This window comes from Marmota monax, unplaced genomic scaffold, assembly GCF_021218885.2.
Source record: "Marmota monax isolate L192 unplaced genomic scaffold, Marmota_monax_Labrador192_F-V1.1 WCK01_AAM20220418_F8-fsc00033, whole genome shotgun sequence".
Taxonomy (NCBI): domain Eukaryota; kingdom Metazoa; phylum Chordata; class Mammalia; order Rodentia; family Sciuridae; genus Marmota; species Marmota monax.
The window spans coordinates 4968907-4987643 of NW_026694282.1; the positions used below are offsets into that span (position 1 = coordinate 4968907).

Below are 18737 nucleotides of genomic sequence, written 5' to 3' on the forward strand. Positions count from 1 at the left end.
CTAAACAGTGCAGATAGAGACTAAGAAATAAGGGCTAGAGACTTAATTTAAAGAGAAATGGTGACAGATTTTGGAGAAGGCAAAAATTAAACAGGGAGAGAATTTTCATTTGATTGTCTTTTTTTTTTTTTTTTTGGTAGTTCTGTAAAGAAACAGGTTAATGGTGGCTATTGTAGGGATCTTAATTGTCCACTTACTCAGCTCAACCCATTGAGGTTGAATTTAGGCAAAAAATTTGTTCCCTGGCACCTGGCAGAATCTGACCCTATGCTATGCTCCATTGAACTCCATGGTCCAAGGGGCAGGAGATGTTGAGATATATTTTATTTATTTATTTAAGAGTTTATTTTTTTTCTGGTGTTATAGGTACTAGGGGGGCAGTTAGACATCCTTGCATAAGATTGGTAAATAAATACCAATGGTGTTTTTTCGATGTAAAAGTCTGTATTTAATTTTTTTATTATACAAAAGAAATAAAAGGAATAGTTCTTCTCTTTTTATAGAGCCTTATAATCTGGCTATGCCCTCATGTAATTCAAGCTCTGTAATATAATTTAATTATTACAGTGAGTGGATTACTTGAAGAAAAAAAAAGTATTTAAGGCCTGCAAAAATTAATGAGCCTTCCAATTATGTGTCTTTTTTCCTGGAAATGACTGGGGCATTGGGGAATAATTTCCACTAATGTGAGATGGCCAAAACACATAAAGCAATATATTGCCTTGGTATGTGCCTTTAAATTTGCCTGGTTGGTTTGATCCTTGCAGGTTACCAGCTGACATCGGCTGAGTGTTATGATCTCCGTAGCAACCGAGTGGTTGCGGATCAGTACTGTCACTATTACCCAGAGAACATCAAACCCAAACCCAAGCTTCAGGAGTGTAACTTGGATCCTTGTCCAGCCAGGTCAGTCATATTTACTAGTTTATTTATCATAAACATAAATCAGATCCCAAGTAAGCTTCTCAAATTCAAATGAAGTTTTAAATCAAAAATAAAATGACCAGTGATGCTATCCAGTGTCCCTTTCTAGTTTTGTGTCATTAGTCCCTGTGCTCCTGCTCCTGTTGCTGTGTGAAGTTATCTCAGGGTCTGTGGACTTTTCCTTTTGTAAGGTAGTAGGTGAAGCACTCTTTGGAGTGATCTTCTCTTCTGACTTCTTTTCATTCCAATTCCTTGTTCCTCAGACAAGATCCAGGCCAATGAACAATTTGATGTTCTTAACCAATGTGCAGGCACAATGCTGTCAGGATCTTTCTGTTTCCTCTCTGTCCCTGATCAGGGACATGATCATTACAGACCATGTTTCAGGGTCATAGCTGGCTCCTTCTCACCTGTAGGTAGGTGGTCCACACTGATTAATTAGAATCAGAACCAGCCTTAGAAGAGTTCTGCTATCTTTGAACAAATTCAGCCTTTGCTAAATGGAAAGCAGAACATATTTCCAAGGTCATATTTTTTAAAAAGTCTTTTTAATTAGAAGCTTTAAGTATTTAAACACTTAACACTTTCACATATCATTGTTTGCTTTTTTGGAAACCCCAATTGGCCTTCAGATTATTTTCTAGATCAAGATTTAGCCTGGCCAATGAAACATCTCAAATGATGAGTAATCATGGAAAGTCAGGTCAAGAAACTTGTCATGATGGTGCATTTGCCTTAACACCTGCAACTCTTTCTAGGGAGTCTCTTTAGTAATAGTTCATTCATGCTTGATTAATTAGAGAGGACATAGAAAATTCTTCCCTACGAAAGTTATCTAGAAGACCAAAAGGTAAAATATCCTTATCCAAACTCCTTGGATTTCCAGAGAAACACTGCAATGTAAATTTTTAAATCAGAGTTTACTAATTATAATGCATACAAAGAAAACTTTGAATAGTTACTAGTATATGAGCAATGCCAATGCAAATCACTCTATTTTGGGGCTGTAAGTAATGTGGTTTTGTTTTCTGCTGTTAACTTTTTAAAGGTTATGTTCTTATCATCTTTCTACCTTATGTTTGTGAATTCTGAATTCTCTAAGTGACAAGAATTGCTATTACTAATTAACTTGTAAGAACCGTATTATCTGCCTCATAAAAGTGAACTCGTTAAATAAACAGAAAGAATAGATATTTTATAATTTAGGTGAAGTTTAATTTAGTTTCATATTACACCAGAATATTCTATATTAAAAGTTGAATATGATATAAAACTAAATAAGGTGTTAAAAATTGCTTTGATTTCTTTATTTTGGAAGTAGTCAAGCATTTGATATATCTTTAGCCATGATAATTATAACCCATGCAATTGAAGCTATGTAAAAATTGTCCTATTAAAAAATGTTATCCATACCTGTAATAGGAAGACTAGTTTGTAAAAAGCATATTTATCTCAATTTAGACAGGCCAACTCAGCCACAGACAGACATTGGAAGTCTTATCAACACTTTTCCATTAAAATTTATATGTATATTTCTAGGAGAAATGATGAATTAATTCTCTTCTATTATATAAAGTTTTCCCCACTAGGTAAAAAACTTCAGTGAAGAAATGACCACAGAAGAAAATTGTGAATTAAAAGCATTTTGTTAAGAATTTGGAGAGAAATCTTTATGACCAGAAAAAAATGCCCTCATTCTTTCTGGCATCTGATTTTTACCCACTCTTCTCTGTGGGATGAACATTTTTGGCCCATTTCTTATTACCCAAAAGCAAAAGGGTATATTGGAAGACGTCTGCATGTACAATTTATGCTTTTCCTTTTGTTATTTTAAAACATCTAATACAGCACATGTATAAATGTTGGGACAGGTGGCTACTTAAAAAGAAGTAGTAGAAAGAAAAGTGAGAAAAGGAAAATGAAAAAGTAAGTCATAGGCAAATGTCAGGAAGCTGCTTTTTTACTGAAGAAGTAATTAGACAAAGCTGTAAAAATTAAGACTTACCAGTGGGAGAGGCTGAAGGGAAAACTGCTTTGGGAAATGGAAATATACTACCCTGAGGTTGAGGTACTTTAAGAATTGCTATGGAATTAATGGAGTTCTTTTGCATACCTGAAGTGAAGGAAGGGTCTGGGAAAAGTAGATAGAAGAGACTCTTTAATAGGTCTGCTCTGGATGGAGAGAATTAAACCCTCAAAGAACTGTTTGCTAACTACAGGCTCGACTGTCTGTTGGTAAAATCAAGGGTGACAGAATGACATTAAAACCAACATTTTTATGTCCAAAATTAGGAACTCTCAAAAGGAAAAGCATAGACATTCTTAGTACAAAGCTACATATTTTGCAACTTTATGAAAATTTTATTATTGAGATATTTGCTCATTTTCTGTGCATACTGAGATGTTTGGTCTCTTCTAGTATTTAGAAGGAAATACTATTCAGAGAGCCAAGCTTATTCTCTTTCAAGACCAAGAAGTATTATGAACAGCAAAGATAACACTAAATAATTAAGTTTACAACTTTAGTTTTATATCACTTTACCCTTCTGGACTTCAGTTTTCTTATCCACAAGTTGGGAGTGAAAGGGAAAGAGTTGTTTGATACATTCAATTCTTGGTTTTTCAAACACTGCCCACAGAACCTGTTCTGTTGTTTCATGGTGTTGCTTCATTAAGTTTCATTTTATGTATTTTAAAACAATAATTCACAAAAGATCAATTCAAACATACTGAACAACTGATTTTCACTGATTTAAGCTGTTAAATTGTAAAAAAAAAATCTTAATAGCAATTGGAAAAATATTCTAGCAAAGTAAATTCTTTTTGTTCTCATTAAGTTCTTCCATTATTTCTGTTTCATTACAAAATTAAGTATTCTAAGATTGCAAAAGGAGCTGTAAAAACTGTTACTGTTAGCAACCACTTCTCTGTGGTGATAATAATAATCTTATTATATACCTCTAAAACCAAAAGAAAGCAGAAATAAACTGTTTATGAACATCAGTAGCATATCCCTGATTCTCATTTTTTTGTGTTTACCAAAATAGCTTCATAGTTCTCATTATTTTGCTTTATAATAAGTAAATGTTGTATTTTAAACCATTTATCAAATTTTATTAGTACATACCATTGGTGTCAAATTTCCATACTGTGGTCTTATGCATAACATAAAGCCTTTCAATAACAGAATGCCAAAATGTTTTTTAAATAACTGCTTGTTCTTGTGTCCATGGCCCCTTCTAACTTCAAACTGAATATTCATTAAGTTTGTTAAGTATCAGTCAATATTTTAGTTTTAGGAAGTTCACAAATCTCTTAAATATATGAACAACTGGGAATTGTCCTAAGTCATAGAGATCTGAGTTAGGCACAGATCACATTGGCATGAAGAATCTCTAGAATAAATAGAGGCATTTCTCCATCTTTCCATCTTACCATTTGTCAGGTTTGGGTTCTCATTCTCCTCCTTTTTTCTTTGCTTTTCCATCTTGTTTTTTTTTTTTTGTGTGTGTGTGTTGTTATTGTTGTTGTTGTTGTTCCTTTCTCTGTCCCAATTATTTCCCTTTCTTACACTTACACATGACATCCAACAGCTGCCATGGTTATAATTTAGTCCATCCATTGATTCTTGAGGTGAAAGAGATGATTGACATCTTGCCTGTTCTTATCAAAATAACTTTTATGTTTTCCTGGCTTTTTTCTGATTCTCAATGCTAACTTGGAAACACTGATGAGTTAAAAGGCTATAATAAAAACAATAGAACTCACTAATAATCATAAATAGCCATGTTAGTTCTTTTGCTGTTTCTTTCCAGTCTTATCTCTAGCTCATACTCCACATAATAGACACCTGAATCCCAAGATTTTGATTAATGTTTCCACTCTGTGAAAGGTAAGCTGGAATGGCCATGACATGTCATAACTTGACCTTTTTCTGAGGCAGGGATTTGAGTCAGCTGCCCTGCGAGACCAACACTGAGCTTAGCTAGCTGCCCAGGAGTTTCATCCCAAGGGGACTTTGTGGCTCTTTGCTGGTGACATTTATGCAGTTATTTTTATGAAGTGATAAAAATACTTAGTTTCCTAGCCAAAAGTAGTCTTGAAAAGGGAGCCAATACTCAAGGCTTATAAGGGAAGTAAAGAGAAAATGAAGTATAAAGATTTAATGACTTTTAGCTAAAATTACTAATACTTTTTCATTGGCAACCCAGAGCTATGACATCACTAAGGCTGTCATACTCTCTATGCATTCTTATCATATGTTCAAGAAGTAGTCCAGACTTGGGGATTCCCAGAAGTCCAGAGACATATGCTTCCGGTTTATCAGGAATCTGCTGCATATTTAGTTTTCTGTTTTGTACTTTTAACACTATGTTAGTGGGTCCTTTCCCATGTAACTAGGGGAACTAATGTGAACTCCTCTCATACGCCTACCATGTTATAATCATGGCTTCTATGTTACACCAAGAGAAGCTTTTTTAAAAAAAAATGTGCAGCAATCTGTGCCATTTTTTATCTTTGGGTGAAAGGTCAAGTCAATCATGTAGCCAGAAAGCCTCAAAGTGTATGTCTACGGTTCAGCATCAACTAAAAAGGCGTCATTTTAATTCAGCTAATAAGCACCTTATGTTTTCAGAGCAGCTTCAGATGCGGAACGTGCAACATTTGGCTTTATGTATCATAGTCTATGAGATGGGTAGGACTGTTAAAGCTGTTGGGGGAAGGGGACAATGTGCAAGACTCCCGGAGAAGATCAGAGAACCACCTTTGCATATTTGTTTGGCACAGACCTTTAATTTTCCTGCCAAGGCAGTTACGAAGGGGGCTTAAATTGGCAAGGTTTTGACAAGTTGAAAAGCTGTCACTCACCACACTACCATAGTCACAATCGCTAGCAAACATATCTGCTCCTAGCTGGAGCTGCATCCAGATTTGCCCTTCCCTCAAAGAATTTGGACCGATAGTCCTAAGCAAATGTCCAAACTTGTATACTCTAATGGCAGTTCTGGTGAGTTCAAGTGGATTGCAGGAGGGGGCTGCAGTTCCATTTAGTTTGATAGTAAATTCATGAATTATTTCTGGCTAGGCACCAAATTGCAAAAAAAAAAAACCAAGTCTCAGAATTGAATACCAATGTAACTACAAAGAAATATTCTGCATCAAGAGAGGTGTTTCATGTAGTAGGCATGTAAAAACCTGAATCCTCATGCTAACTTGATGACCAACCAGTCAACAGCAATATAGCCAGGTAGTCAGGAGTGGGAGCTCTGGAATAAAACAGGCTGGCTTAAGATCCTGGCTCTGTCACTTACTAGTTGAGTAGTAGCCTTTGGCAAATTACTTATTCTCACTAAGCCTCAGTGTTTTCATCCTCTGAAGTGAGGATAATAGCAGTACTTACCTCATAAAGTTGTCATGGCATAACACATTTAAAGAGATTAGTGGAGTGCCTGACACATGATAAGCACTCAATAAATGTTGGTTGTTGGAGCTATTATGACTAAGATCATGGCTATGATGATGTTGATGGTACCTTAGAGAAACTCCTAAACTCTCCAGAAATCAGCTTTCTCATCCATGAAAGGAAAAGATGGAATTCTGGAATTCTCTGAGTCCAGAAGTGTAGTTGTAACAAGAGACAAAATTCCCAGGAAAATATCATCTTGAAAGTAAATGAGATTTTAAAGTGAAATCAGGAGAAATTAGGATAATTCAAAACCTCAGTTCACAAGTGTTTGATAACCTCACTTAATAAGTTGTGAGGCATTGCCATTTAATTCTCACAGGATCTACTCCATGTATGTCTCCAAAAAGGAAAACTTCAATGTAAGAACTAGAAAATGGTTGACTTATTTAAGAATTAATGTGCAATAAAATGATTTCCTCGTGGAGGTCATGTAATATCTAATTTTATTACAGTAGGTAAATGACTTAGAAAAGTATCACCTTCCTTCCTTCTGGTGAGTCTCATTTAAACCTACTGTTCTGAGCAGCTGCTGAGAAAGCAATAAGAAAAACCACCATGAAATCTTATTTCCATTTCATGCACTATTTATAACAAGATAAATGAAGCAGAGTTCTGGTGCTTTTTAGAATGCATGAGCATATCCTTTCCACACTTACTGATAATCAACAATAAGTCAGTTATGAAGGCAATTCAATTTTTCTACCAAGCCAGCTCATCACTGGGAGAAAGATCACTTCTTATATTACATTTTGAAGTCTTAAAATCTATAATTATTTTTGTGATTCTTGTAATTAGCTTATGAGTGCATAGAATAGGTATTGTCATCATCCTCATTTTTAACTTTGTTCTATCAGTTTTTTGTTATGTGAATTAACTAGCTAAGTTAATGTCTGCTTAATGTCTCTAGGCCTAATTTTTGCCATATGTAAAATGAATATAATGTTTCTATCAAAGAGTAACAGTGAGGATTCAGTGAAATAATGCATATAAAGATCTTACTAAGGTGTCAAGCCCTCAGTATATCTCAGCTATCATTACTAAATCAAGGCTCAAAACTGGTAAAATGACTCGCATAATGTCACTTCTACTGAAGTTTATAAGGTGCTTCACATCCATTATCTCCTGTTAGTTTTACAATCCAAAAAAATTAACAAACCGGAGATTGTCATCTGTCTTGCAGATGAAAAAACTGAAACTCAGAGAGGTTAAGTGACCTGTCCCAATTTGGGGTGAGCAAAAGCAAACTGGGAAGTGGACCTAAGTGCTCCCAGTCCCCAAATGAATACAGGGAACCTGACCCCCCCAGTGTAGCACATATGCCTTCATATCCCACAGACACCATTATTCTGCACAATGCCTTCAGCAACCTGTGAATTTGGGTTCAGTTGCAATATAGACTCCCACAGCCAGGGCAGAAATGCAAACTTTTTTCAATATGAAGTGTGGATGTTTGAATTGACTTCATATCTAGGTTAAGCAAGCTTCTTTCATATCAAAACAAATGCTGGTGTTTACTCATATCAAACAATGTCCAAATTATTTAGTACAGGAAGAGGTAAACAAAATCCAAAGAAATATTAGTCCCAACGATTTAAACAACTCAGAGACTGCATTCATTAATACCAAGAATGTTGAACTCCAGAAATGGAGAGGTGAGGACAATTTTTAATGACTTGCTCAAAATAATACTCTCTAGGAGATTTTTTGTTTGTTTTTTGTTTGTTTGTTTGTTTGTTTGTTTGTACCAGGGACTGAACCCAGGGTGCCTAACCATTAAACATTATCCCTAGACCATTTTTCAGTTTTTTATTTTGAGACAAGCTCTCAGTAAGTTGCTTAGAGCCTTGCTAAGTTGCTGAGGCTGGCTTTGAACTTGTGATCTTCCTACCTCAGCTTGGATTATAGGTGTGTGCCACCACACCCAACAACAGTTTAGTTTTCTAGTAGAAAATAAATTTGTGTCTAAGAAAATGTTTAAAGAATTTGACAATGAAGCAGACTCCTTCGGGTCCAGGTTCAGTGCAGTCCAGGTAAATGAATGTTGCTTGCCCGTTACCAGGGTTGAAAAAATTGGAAACTGTTTATAAAACCTTTTCTCATTTACTGGATTCCAAATACCAGTATAAATATTAGAAACACTTATTCTGCTTCAGGATGAGTTGTTGCCAAGTGTTAGAGGAGGAGGGATTCTGAGATTATTATTTCAGTTCAGTCGGTTTTGAGCTATGGGCCATAGAACTCTTGAGTTCTCCCCTCAGAGCCACTAAAAAAAAGGAAAGGTAAGATGGAGTCCAATAGGAGTTTCCAGGCAAGTGTTCTTACATCATCTTAAAGCTTCTGACTTCATCCAACACTTGGATTTTGCAGAAGATCAGAGAAAATGTTCAGATGTGAGCAAAAGTCCACAAGTAAGGTCCTCAAGGTTACATGGAAAGGAACAGAGTACTGACCTTACATCTCCCAGCTTCTCAAGTGTCCTTCCCTCTTTGTGCCATGATCCTTTATGCTCATAAAAAGGAAGAGTGCTTTTGTCCCTTGTCACATTCCCCATACCATTCTGAAATGTTGCTTAGGAAGAAGTTGGTTTCTATGCCCTGGAGTCACCTAGAGAAGGTGCAACAACCTTGTCTGTGCCAAAATTCCCTCTTTCACCCATAATTTTATTCTTTTTTTTTTTTTTTAATGTACTACCTATCCTGTGTCGTGCCAGGCTTTGTGCTTGGTGCTATGGCAAAGGGAAAGGTGAATCAACTAGAATCTGGCCCCAGCCCTACCCGTGGGAAGCTGAGTTACACAGTTACACAGCAGCATAATATCTGCAAGTCACAGGAAGAAGAAAGGGAAGAGGTTTTAATAAAGCTTTCATGGTTTTACTCCAGGGATATCCCCAGTGGGAAGATTCAGAGTTAGGTGAGAAGGCTGAAGCATGGCTGGCAGGACTTTCTCCTTTCTCTGCCTAACATCAGCCTGTGTTTGAACCTTATTTGAATTCTTTGTTTTGTTTTAGTTTTCATTCTGGGTGATAGCCATATTGCCTGCCTTTGCATCTACTCACCAATGACACAGTATCCTTCGATGAATGCTTGCTTCTTGCCTGTGTGCACAGCACTGTCAGAGAGTTATGAATTCTGTACTATGGCATTAAAAGAACAAAAGACTTATGCATAGATTGAAGTTAATAGATAGTTAAGAGTGATAAGCAGATTTAGTGTTATGGATATTTGAAAGAGGGAGAGGGAATTTGTGGCTAGATGTTGAGAGAGAATAAGGCAAGATTTTAGAAAAGATAGCATTTAACTAAGAAATTTTACTGGGCCTTGTGGAGCCACTTAAGGCTTTTGAGTTGGGAAATAAAATATCAGTAGGACAGCAGTGAGTCGGCTGGAAAAGAGAAGTCAACTCCTACAGATAGAGAGATGTCAGGAGGCTGGTGTGAAAGGGTACAGCTGTCAGAAAAATGCACTTGGTGAACCTTGCTGTGCCAGAGTGACTAAAGAACTGGGCACTTGTAGGGAAAAAAAAAAGGAGCAAAGGTGTCCCAGAGTGTGTGGGGTGGTGGGAGAGTGGCAGTGCCCTGAATAGAACAGTGATGGCAGGAAGAGGACACAGTTTACAGAGGAAGATAATGAATTTTCCAGGACACACTGATCTCAAAAAGCCTAAAGCACATGAGGAGGTCAGGAAGTCAGGAGTGAGGGATGCAGCTCAGGGGAAGACACAAGCACTTGCTGTCTCTGAAAGGGTCTCCTTATAATTCATTTCCTGATAAAAAGCCCCCCCCATGCATAAATTAGGTGCCCATGTGGTTAGTTACATTAGGACTTTTCTCAAAGAGAGAAGATTCGTCACAATATATAAATTCCACAAATGAGTACAGTGAGCTAATCTTGGCTTCATTTTTAAAGTCAGGGATATTGTTCTAAAGGAGCTTCTTGGATCGTTTCTGTGCAGACTCAATAATCTTTAAGTGACATGTGAAAGTTGAGGTGATGACCTCATAAGTCCAGATGTTCCTTTCTTCTTTTTTAAGTTGAATTTTATCATATTGAATATTCCAATTGCTGAGATCATTAAAGTTATTTACAGTACTCAAAAACTTGGGAAATAGAAAAACATAAAAAAAAAACCAAGCAAAAATTACCCATAATCCAACCACCAGGAAGGAACACACGACTGTTGTGAGATGTTTTTCTACTATATGTGCAGGAGTCACACACACACACACACACACACACACGTACATGTATGTATACGTGTGTACACACATGGTGCATACATACACAAAATCATTTATAAAAATGATTATATGATATATGAACACACATATTTTCTAATATGGTGGGTGGTATTTTACACTTTATTTTGTATTCAAGTTCTTTCAGTTGCCATTACTTCTGAGCATTTCCCACATAATTAAAAATGTTTTGAAAATTTTGTTTATGTGCCACATGATATTGCATTATATAAACCTCCAATACCATTAAAGCATTCACTTGTCATCTGAAAATTTGGTGGGACATGTACTTGGAGAAGATGAACTGAGATGTATCACATTCCTCCAGAATGGTGGCCTTCCCTTCTTACGAATATAGTCCCTAAGGCTGGGAGTTTTAGATGGAGTCAGGCCAGTGCTCGGTGCACAAGCCCATGAGTGGTCAGGTAGTTAAGACCTGGGGACCCAGAAGGCCTACCCACAAGCCAACTACTTCTTATATCTTCCTTTTATAAAAATTCTTAAAAATCATTTGCCTATTTCACCATTCCTCACACATTCTGACACATGTCTGGATGCCAGCACAACAAAAACACACACACACAATCAAAACCTAAACAGAGAATTTCTTCAAGTCCCTAAATCGATATTTTATTGTTTTTTTGTTTTTTTTTTTTGTGATATGCACTTTGCCCAAGGGAAAAAAAAACAAAGTGTCTTGAAGGTAAACTGTAGGAAGTTAAGTTTAGACAAAATTGCCTCCCGTTCTGTGACAGTGTAATGAAAGGCCAGGGCTGTGGCACCAGCCCCAGGAGAGAGCAGAGCCCATGCACACAAATATGCAATAGTAGAACTGGACAGAGCACCATTGTTTTGATATCTTTCTGTTTTCACAGGTGCCATGGAGTCATTTTATGAGTCTTCACCATGACCCATGCCATAGAAAGACAAATATAGCTACAGTTTTGCTGAATCCAGGTTGAAAGTTCCTTTTTCAAACAAAAACATAATTTCTAAATCAGTCCAAAGCAAAGCCCAACATCTTGAATTCAGTGAACTCCTCCATTTATTCCCTTCCTTTCTTCTGTTCAACTTGTCTCCTTCAATGTTACTGTCTCCATTTTAAACATCATCAGCTGATAAATCAATTGACAGAGCCCTGTAGCAGTTCATTTTAATATTGAAGATGACAAATTATAGCCATAAATTTTTTCAGGAGAGAAGGTAATGGTATGTACTTGTGCATTTAAAAATTGATATAGGCATGAATAAAGACACTAGGGTCAGGCAAAATATAACTTCAAAGTCAATTTGATTTATTTCTTGATTGACTGCCTTTAGATAGCAGCATATGTCCAAGGTTCTTCTAAGAACCTTGAGAAGTTGGTGTTCTTTAAAATATAGTCTTTTTAGAAAGAAAACTCCCTTAATTACTATATGTAGCATTATTAGAAAGCAATCACATGATTCTAACAAAAGGCAGGATTAGGCTTTCATCCAATTTCTTGTCTATCAGATGAAGGAAGAAAAGAATGGGATGTTTAACTCTAAAAACAGAAACAAAAGTTTAATATGGTATTCATTTCATGCTTGTATTAGAGCTCCATGGGATTTTGAGCATGCCCAAAGGTGGCATCCTGTTTCATGAACATTGCTATGTAAGAGTAATAAACACACATACATGCACGCATGCGCACATGCACACACACACATTTCATTGTACAAAAGAGTGCAATTACTGGGGCTGGGATTGTGGCTCAGTGGTAGATCGCTTGCCTAGCATGTGTGAAGCTCTGGGTTTGATTCTCAGCACCACATATAAATAAATAAAACAAAGGCCTCTTGACAACTAAAAAAAAATTTTAAGAAAGAGTACATTATTAGTCATACAAATAAATACATAAAATTTAGTCATGTCAAATAAAGTATATGAACTAGTGCTCTAGTGATTTTCTTTCTTGAGAATAGATGTTTGCTTCACAACTTTGCTTTCTATTTTCTTTCAAATAAATTCATTTTCTCTCATGTATCTCCTCGAGTTCCAGCAATGTCTTCAGAGTCTCTGCAGCCTCTATGTCCCTCTTTCTTCCCTCCTTACCTTTCATGATTTCCAGTCAGTGATAGTTTTTATCCTTCTGATCCATAGTATGCCCAGCCCATTCTTTGTACTCAAACACTTAGGTTTGCCAGCCATATGAAAAGAGCATACCATAGCATCCTGTATCAGAGGATGGGGTCAGAATAAAAGACTTAATTTATTTAAATAGAAGTATAAACATTTATGTTGAATATGTGAAATACATATATGTATATGTGTGAATTCAATGAATCCCCCCATTCCCTTTCTTCCTTCAATTCAACTTGTCTCCTTCAACGTTACTGTCTCTGTTTTAAATATCATCATCTGATAAATCAATTGTCAGAGATCTGCAGCAGTTCATTCTAATATTGAAGATGACAATAGATAGAGATAGATAGGCAGTAGGTAGGTAGACAGATAGATAGATCTCCATCATCCATCCCAGGGATACAGACAGAATGCATGAGTTACTTCAGTAGCTCACAAGAGCAGCTTGCTGGCATTTTTCAATTGAGAAAGAAGCATCTCCGGTTTATGCCCTACCATGTTCTGTGTCTGTTTTGAGCTCTTTTCATCTCCTACTCTTGAGAGAGGCTTTGTTGCACTAACCCTCTTATCCAGATTCCATAAGTCACCAATTCTCCACAAGCTAGGAGACCAGGCCTCAGCCAGGACCCAGTCTTACCAACTGGAGGCTTTAATTGAACTGGATTTTTTAAATCTCTGATAATACTCGTCTCTGTGTCCATTGTATTTTTAAAATATCTACTAGTACTAATGACTTCTATACAGCCTGGTAATTTCATGTGCGTCCTTTAACCTCATAGAATATACTGTCATTTCTTTTGGCTCCTTTAGCCTCTATTCTGTCTCTAAACCTCACAGGTTTCCAAGGCACTAGGTATGTACTAAACAACTATCACAACCACCATAACCACCACCATAAAAACACTATATAACACTTTATAGACGCCACCCCCCGCCAAAAAAAACCTTTCATATGTATGAAAAGTTTTCATAGCTTTTTTTATGTAGTGAATTTGCTTTTGCTGATAATTAAACCTACTATGTTTAATAATTCCTCTCTTCTTTTTATGAAATATCCCAGTGGCTATTTCCCAGGTATTAGGAAAATCTTACAGTTTGCCAAGAGAACAAACTTATTTGCTCATACATGCTGCAGTGTTGTCAATTCTGAGGTACATACTCTCATGCTTCAGTTACTTTCTCTTTCATCAGAAGTGAGACAGTAACTCTAATTGCTTGCCGAGCATCTGGAAGTACCATTAATAATGATGATGATAATAATAATGACCTCATAGGACGTATAATTTGGGGGATTAAAGAACATTTACAAGCTTATTGTGTCATAGTTAATGATGAGGTGCCAACTTTTCTTGCCACCACCCTTTCCAGTGCTATTTCCTGCTTGGATCAGAGAACTAATTTAGTAAACGGTATCCTTTTAAAGAATTTGCCCCATCCAAAAGCATATGCTAGCGCAAAGATATTGAATTGTTTTAGTGTTGTTTTTTTCAGAGACGATTTATTAATGTTGTTTTGCATTTGTATAAAAATTGTATAATGTAATCATTTAGTGTTTATTTATTGTGTGTACCTTCTACTCAGAGGGTTGGCATTATTGTTCCTAACAGTGACGGATACAAGCAGATCATGCCTTATGACCTCTACCATCCCCTTCCTCGGTACGTAAATCAATCATCCTGATGTTAGAATTAGCAAATCAGTCTTCTGATGCTTTTATATATTTGTATATATAGACAATCTAGAGAGAGATTCTGTGTTGTTCTATAAAAAAATAAGATGGTAGATGGTATATTTTGCAGTCCTTCCTGAGCTCTGCTTTTGAGTAACACTGGCCTCCTCAGACCGTAACCTTGTCATTCAAAACCCCATGTTAAGATAGGATAAATCATATTACCTTGGAGTGGGCACAGTAATTCACTCTGATTACCTACATCATGTGGGTTAATGTTATGCCTTTCTCTCACTTGCTTTGCCTTTTCTATGTCTCCTTTGCAGTAGGACTCTAGTTATTAAAGCACTGTTGCTAACTATGAAACAAACACTGCTGAAAATATTATCACCACACCACCAATGTAGAATTAAAGATGTGGTATTTTTCTGCATACTAGCTTTAAATGTCCTCTTTCTATTTTAAATAAATTATAATTAATCACAAAGGGCAGTTTTTCTTAACCTTATTGTTCAGAACAATTTGTGTGACTTTTTTCCCTAAGCATAAAATGTAATGTGCTATTGTTTATTTTTTAAAGTACAGTCTTTTTTCAAAAATAGAAAAAAATAATGAAAGTAAATTAAAAAATTTAAAAAGAACTTGTTATCTTTATCAGAAAAGTGGACGTGCTGAAAAATATACTAGGTACTGAGTATATTGCTTGTTGCATTGGAAACAGCTCCACAGATAGCAAAAATTAGAATTGGGTTTAAATAGATATTTGCTCTATTTTCTTTGCTTATTTGGTCCTGCTATTTAGAACCAAGAGTTAGAGTCAGATTAGAAGTAGTTAGGATAATTTACAGTAGTTTGCTAAGTCCCAAATTTAGCCAAACCTAGAAAATAATTGTATTCTAAATTGTAAAATAAAGCAAAGTTTGATCAAGGTCTCCAAATCCCTAGTGAGTTAGTATCCAAATAGCGATCCCTGGAGATCATCTAGTTTAACTCCCCAGTGATGTTTCATTCTCCTATTTTTTTCCCCAACAATTGTATCCACATACCACAGGTACATAAATACATATATTTATACAAATCCTCATTCATGTCCATTTAATGTATATGTATCCACACATATCTATACACACATAGATATTTAAATAATACATATACACCAGGGCAAGTTGTCATCCAGTGTCTACTAACATACTTCAGCGACTGGCAAGAGACTCACTTTACCATCCTAACAGTAGCATCTAGGAATGTGGGATTTGATTTATTCTAGATATAGTTATTGTTGCTCAGTCCTTCTACTAAATGGCTACCTCATTAGTTAGTTTTCTCACACTTTCCTTTGACTATATTAATAAAGATAATGAATGACTTTAAATGCTCTTTGATTATCATTTTGCTGATTTGATCCAGAATTCTTCTTCTCCTTGATAATTTAATGAAAATATCCAAAGATCAATTTAATTGAACCAAGATTTCCTTTTATTACAATTTTCATATCTATAAAACAAGCATTCATAGGACACATGCATCTGCTTGTGTGAAGGTCATACATTTTAAAATAAAGGCAAAGTTGGCTGTTAAAAATGAGCAACATCAAGTTTTTGTTTTTCCTGTAATGGCAGTTTCTAGATTTCTGTCATATCTTCTATGATCTCTCTTGTTTATATTTCTCTGGCATAACTAATGCCTCTCTTAGGTTAGAGTTGATCTCTTATAGAACTGTCCTTTCCCCAAAATGCCTTAAGGCCAGTGGTACATAGAAATGATCCTTCATGTTGGTTTGTACCATGTCCTGTGCACACATTTGGCAGGTCTGTGTATCACAGTGGGAAAGGACAATTAGCAAATAAAATAAACAGACTATCTCTTACCCCCTTGAACTTCTGTTACTGATCTAGTTCTGAAGTTAGAAATTCTGTTTCCTGGCAAAGTACTAGTAATTGGAAGCTATTTCTACAAATGTGTTTTCATTTCATAAAAATACTTAAGTCTCAAAACCGGTTCTCAAATAGCAGCTACCCACTAATTAAGGCAGAAAGCTTTAGTAGTTTAAAGTATTTAAGTGGGTTTAAGACCACAAGTGTAGATATAAAACATTATGAATTTTTAGATTGTTATTTCCTGCTTTCAGTTTTTGACTTTATATGTATCTGAACACAAAAATGTATTCTGATAAATTATCTTGATTCATAATTGACATATTCTACTGCTCATATAAGTTTTAATTTTGAGAATTTCTTAAACTAAACACATTGTGTTTTTAAAAGAATTAAAGGCTGATGGAGTTAAAATACAAGATGTACAAACTCATTTAACATTCTTCCAGGACAAGATCCCAGGAAATGATTCTTGGATATGTCTTCTTTTATTCCAAGTGCTTACCCTGGTCACTGTTCTAAGAGCTCCTGACTAATGCCTTCTCAGCTTTTATTATATTTTAAAATACCCAAACATATTTTGCTTTAGAGTTCCATATAACCCTATTATTATGCAAGGATTCATATGATAATGTTTCACATATAGAACTATATTTGTATGCCGAAACCATACTATTAATTCTTAAAATAATATTAGCCTCATTTCTCTTTTGGGGTTCACTGACATTGAAAAGGATACTTATTTCTATTTGTGAAGTTATACCATGATCAGGTCCAAGTGTAAGACAGAAATTAATCACTCTCCCTTTAGAAGGATCAAATTTAGGGATTTTAGAGTACCAATTAGAAAATGTGCTCTTTTATGGCATCTTAACATCCTAAGAAGTTAAATATATATATTAAAAAGCACATTCTGAATTGTCAGATCAAATCCCATATGAATATGTACTTACTTACATATTCAGTCTGACTTCAGTCTGACAGGCCTGCTATCCACCACCAAACAGAGGCCTTTCAGGGATTTACATGGAGACATGAGAACTGGTCTTACCCTTTGGAATGATAAACTTTCTGCAGAGCTGCTTGCTTTATTCCCTCTCTTAAAGGGCATACTTTAAAAAGTCTCCTAAGAGTTAAACAAAGGGCCTCAGTTTCCCATAATGACATTTCTTTGGTGTCTCCTGGGTAAAAACACATAGGAAAATATTGTATTTGGCAGCATATCTCGACTATTGGCAGTGGAGATGACAATTATTGCCTAAACTTGAACAGCACAGAGAAAAGGTGGTGGAAAACCATCTTAACTGAGAAAAACACATCATTCTGGCTCCTTCAGAAGAGAAGTCAAGTTCACAACCTACATTAAACCTTACTTACAGAATAATTAAAGTTTTCCATGGAACAAACTTAACTATTCAAGTAGAACAATTGGGTGACATTTTGTTTCTCTCTCATTAAAATTATCTCTCATATTTTTAAGAGAAATTTTAAAGATCCATAGCAATCATCATCAGCAAGCAGAATACACATAAGAGAAAGAAAAGCTCATTCAATTCCAATGCTTCTGTTGTAAGAAATCCCACGTTCTGTAAATCTACAGGAGAAGAGAAAAGAATTAGGTAAAGATCTCTCTCTGCCTCTGGTTCCCATACTTCAGAACTGTGTAGAGCTCTGAAAAATCAATGGAATTCTCTTAAAAGTTATTGGTAATGTTGTTATTTTCTACCTTAGTTAACTATTTCTTAGATTCAGACACCATAAGCCTTTCAATCAAACTTCGTCACTGTTCTAGGAGTTCTTTACCTGAGGAACTCTAACTGCCAGTATCCCCCAATAGTGAAAGAATAAGTAGATGAGGTTTGTATGAACAGTTTCCTCCTCAGCTTGATAATGACTCAATTTGACCATCGAAATTGTACAGAATCTTCGTGCCCAAACTGACACATACAGAAGCAAGAAGGAAGGAGCTTTTGCTTGTGTTGATCTTTTATGAGTTTCTCCTGTCAAAAGTACCCAGAAGTAATAAAATATCATCTTGAAAATAAAATTATTTTAGCTAGGCACAGTACCTATAATCCCAGCTACTCAGGAGTCTGAGACAGGAGTATTGCAAGTTAGAGGCCAGCCTCTGCAATTTAGCGACACCTGACTCAAAGTAATAAATAAAAAGAGCTGAGGATGTAGCTCAGTGGTAGAGCCCCCTTGGGTTCAATCCCCAGTTCCACAAAATAAATAAGTAAAATATAATGAAAGCATTTTGTCCAGGAGCAAACTACTGGTATGAACTTGTTATCCATCTTATTCTTGACATATGTACTTTATGAGATTTGGTAAAAAATAAATAAGCTTAAATATGTGTATGATATGCTATATATGTATACATATATATGTATAAAATCTTGAAGCTATGGGAAGAAGGACTGAGGACTAAACTTCATCTCTTGAGTAGGTTACAGTCAGCA

General features: G+C 35.8%; 1 protein-coding gene across 3 annotated transcripts in view; it reads left to right on the top strand.

Annotated features, from left to right (window-relative positions):
• Adamtsl1 (ADAMTS like 1) overlaps positions 1–18737 on the top strand; it is a 935498-nt gene that overhangs the window by 724768 nt on the left and 191993 nt on the right. For 2 of the 3 annotated variants that reach the window (XM_058586373.1, XM_046467403.2), the window contains 2 exons: positions 768–906; positions 14340–14390. In XM_058586373.1, the coding sequence (XP_058442356.1) occupies positions 768–906; positions 14340–14390 (190 nt within the window). The remainder of the gene's footprint in view (positions 1–767; positions 907–14339; positions 14391–18737) is intronic. The other variant, XM_058586374.1, reaches the window with a different exon arrangement.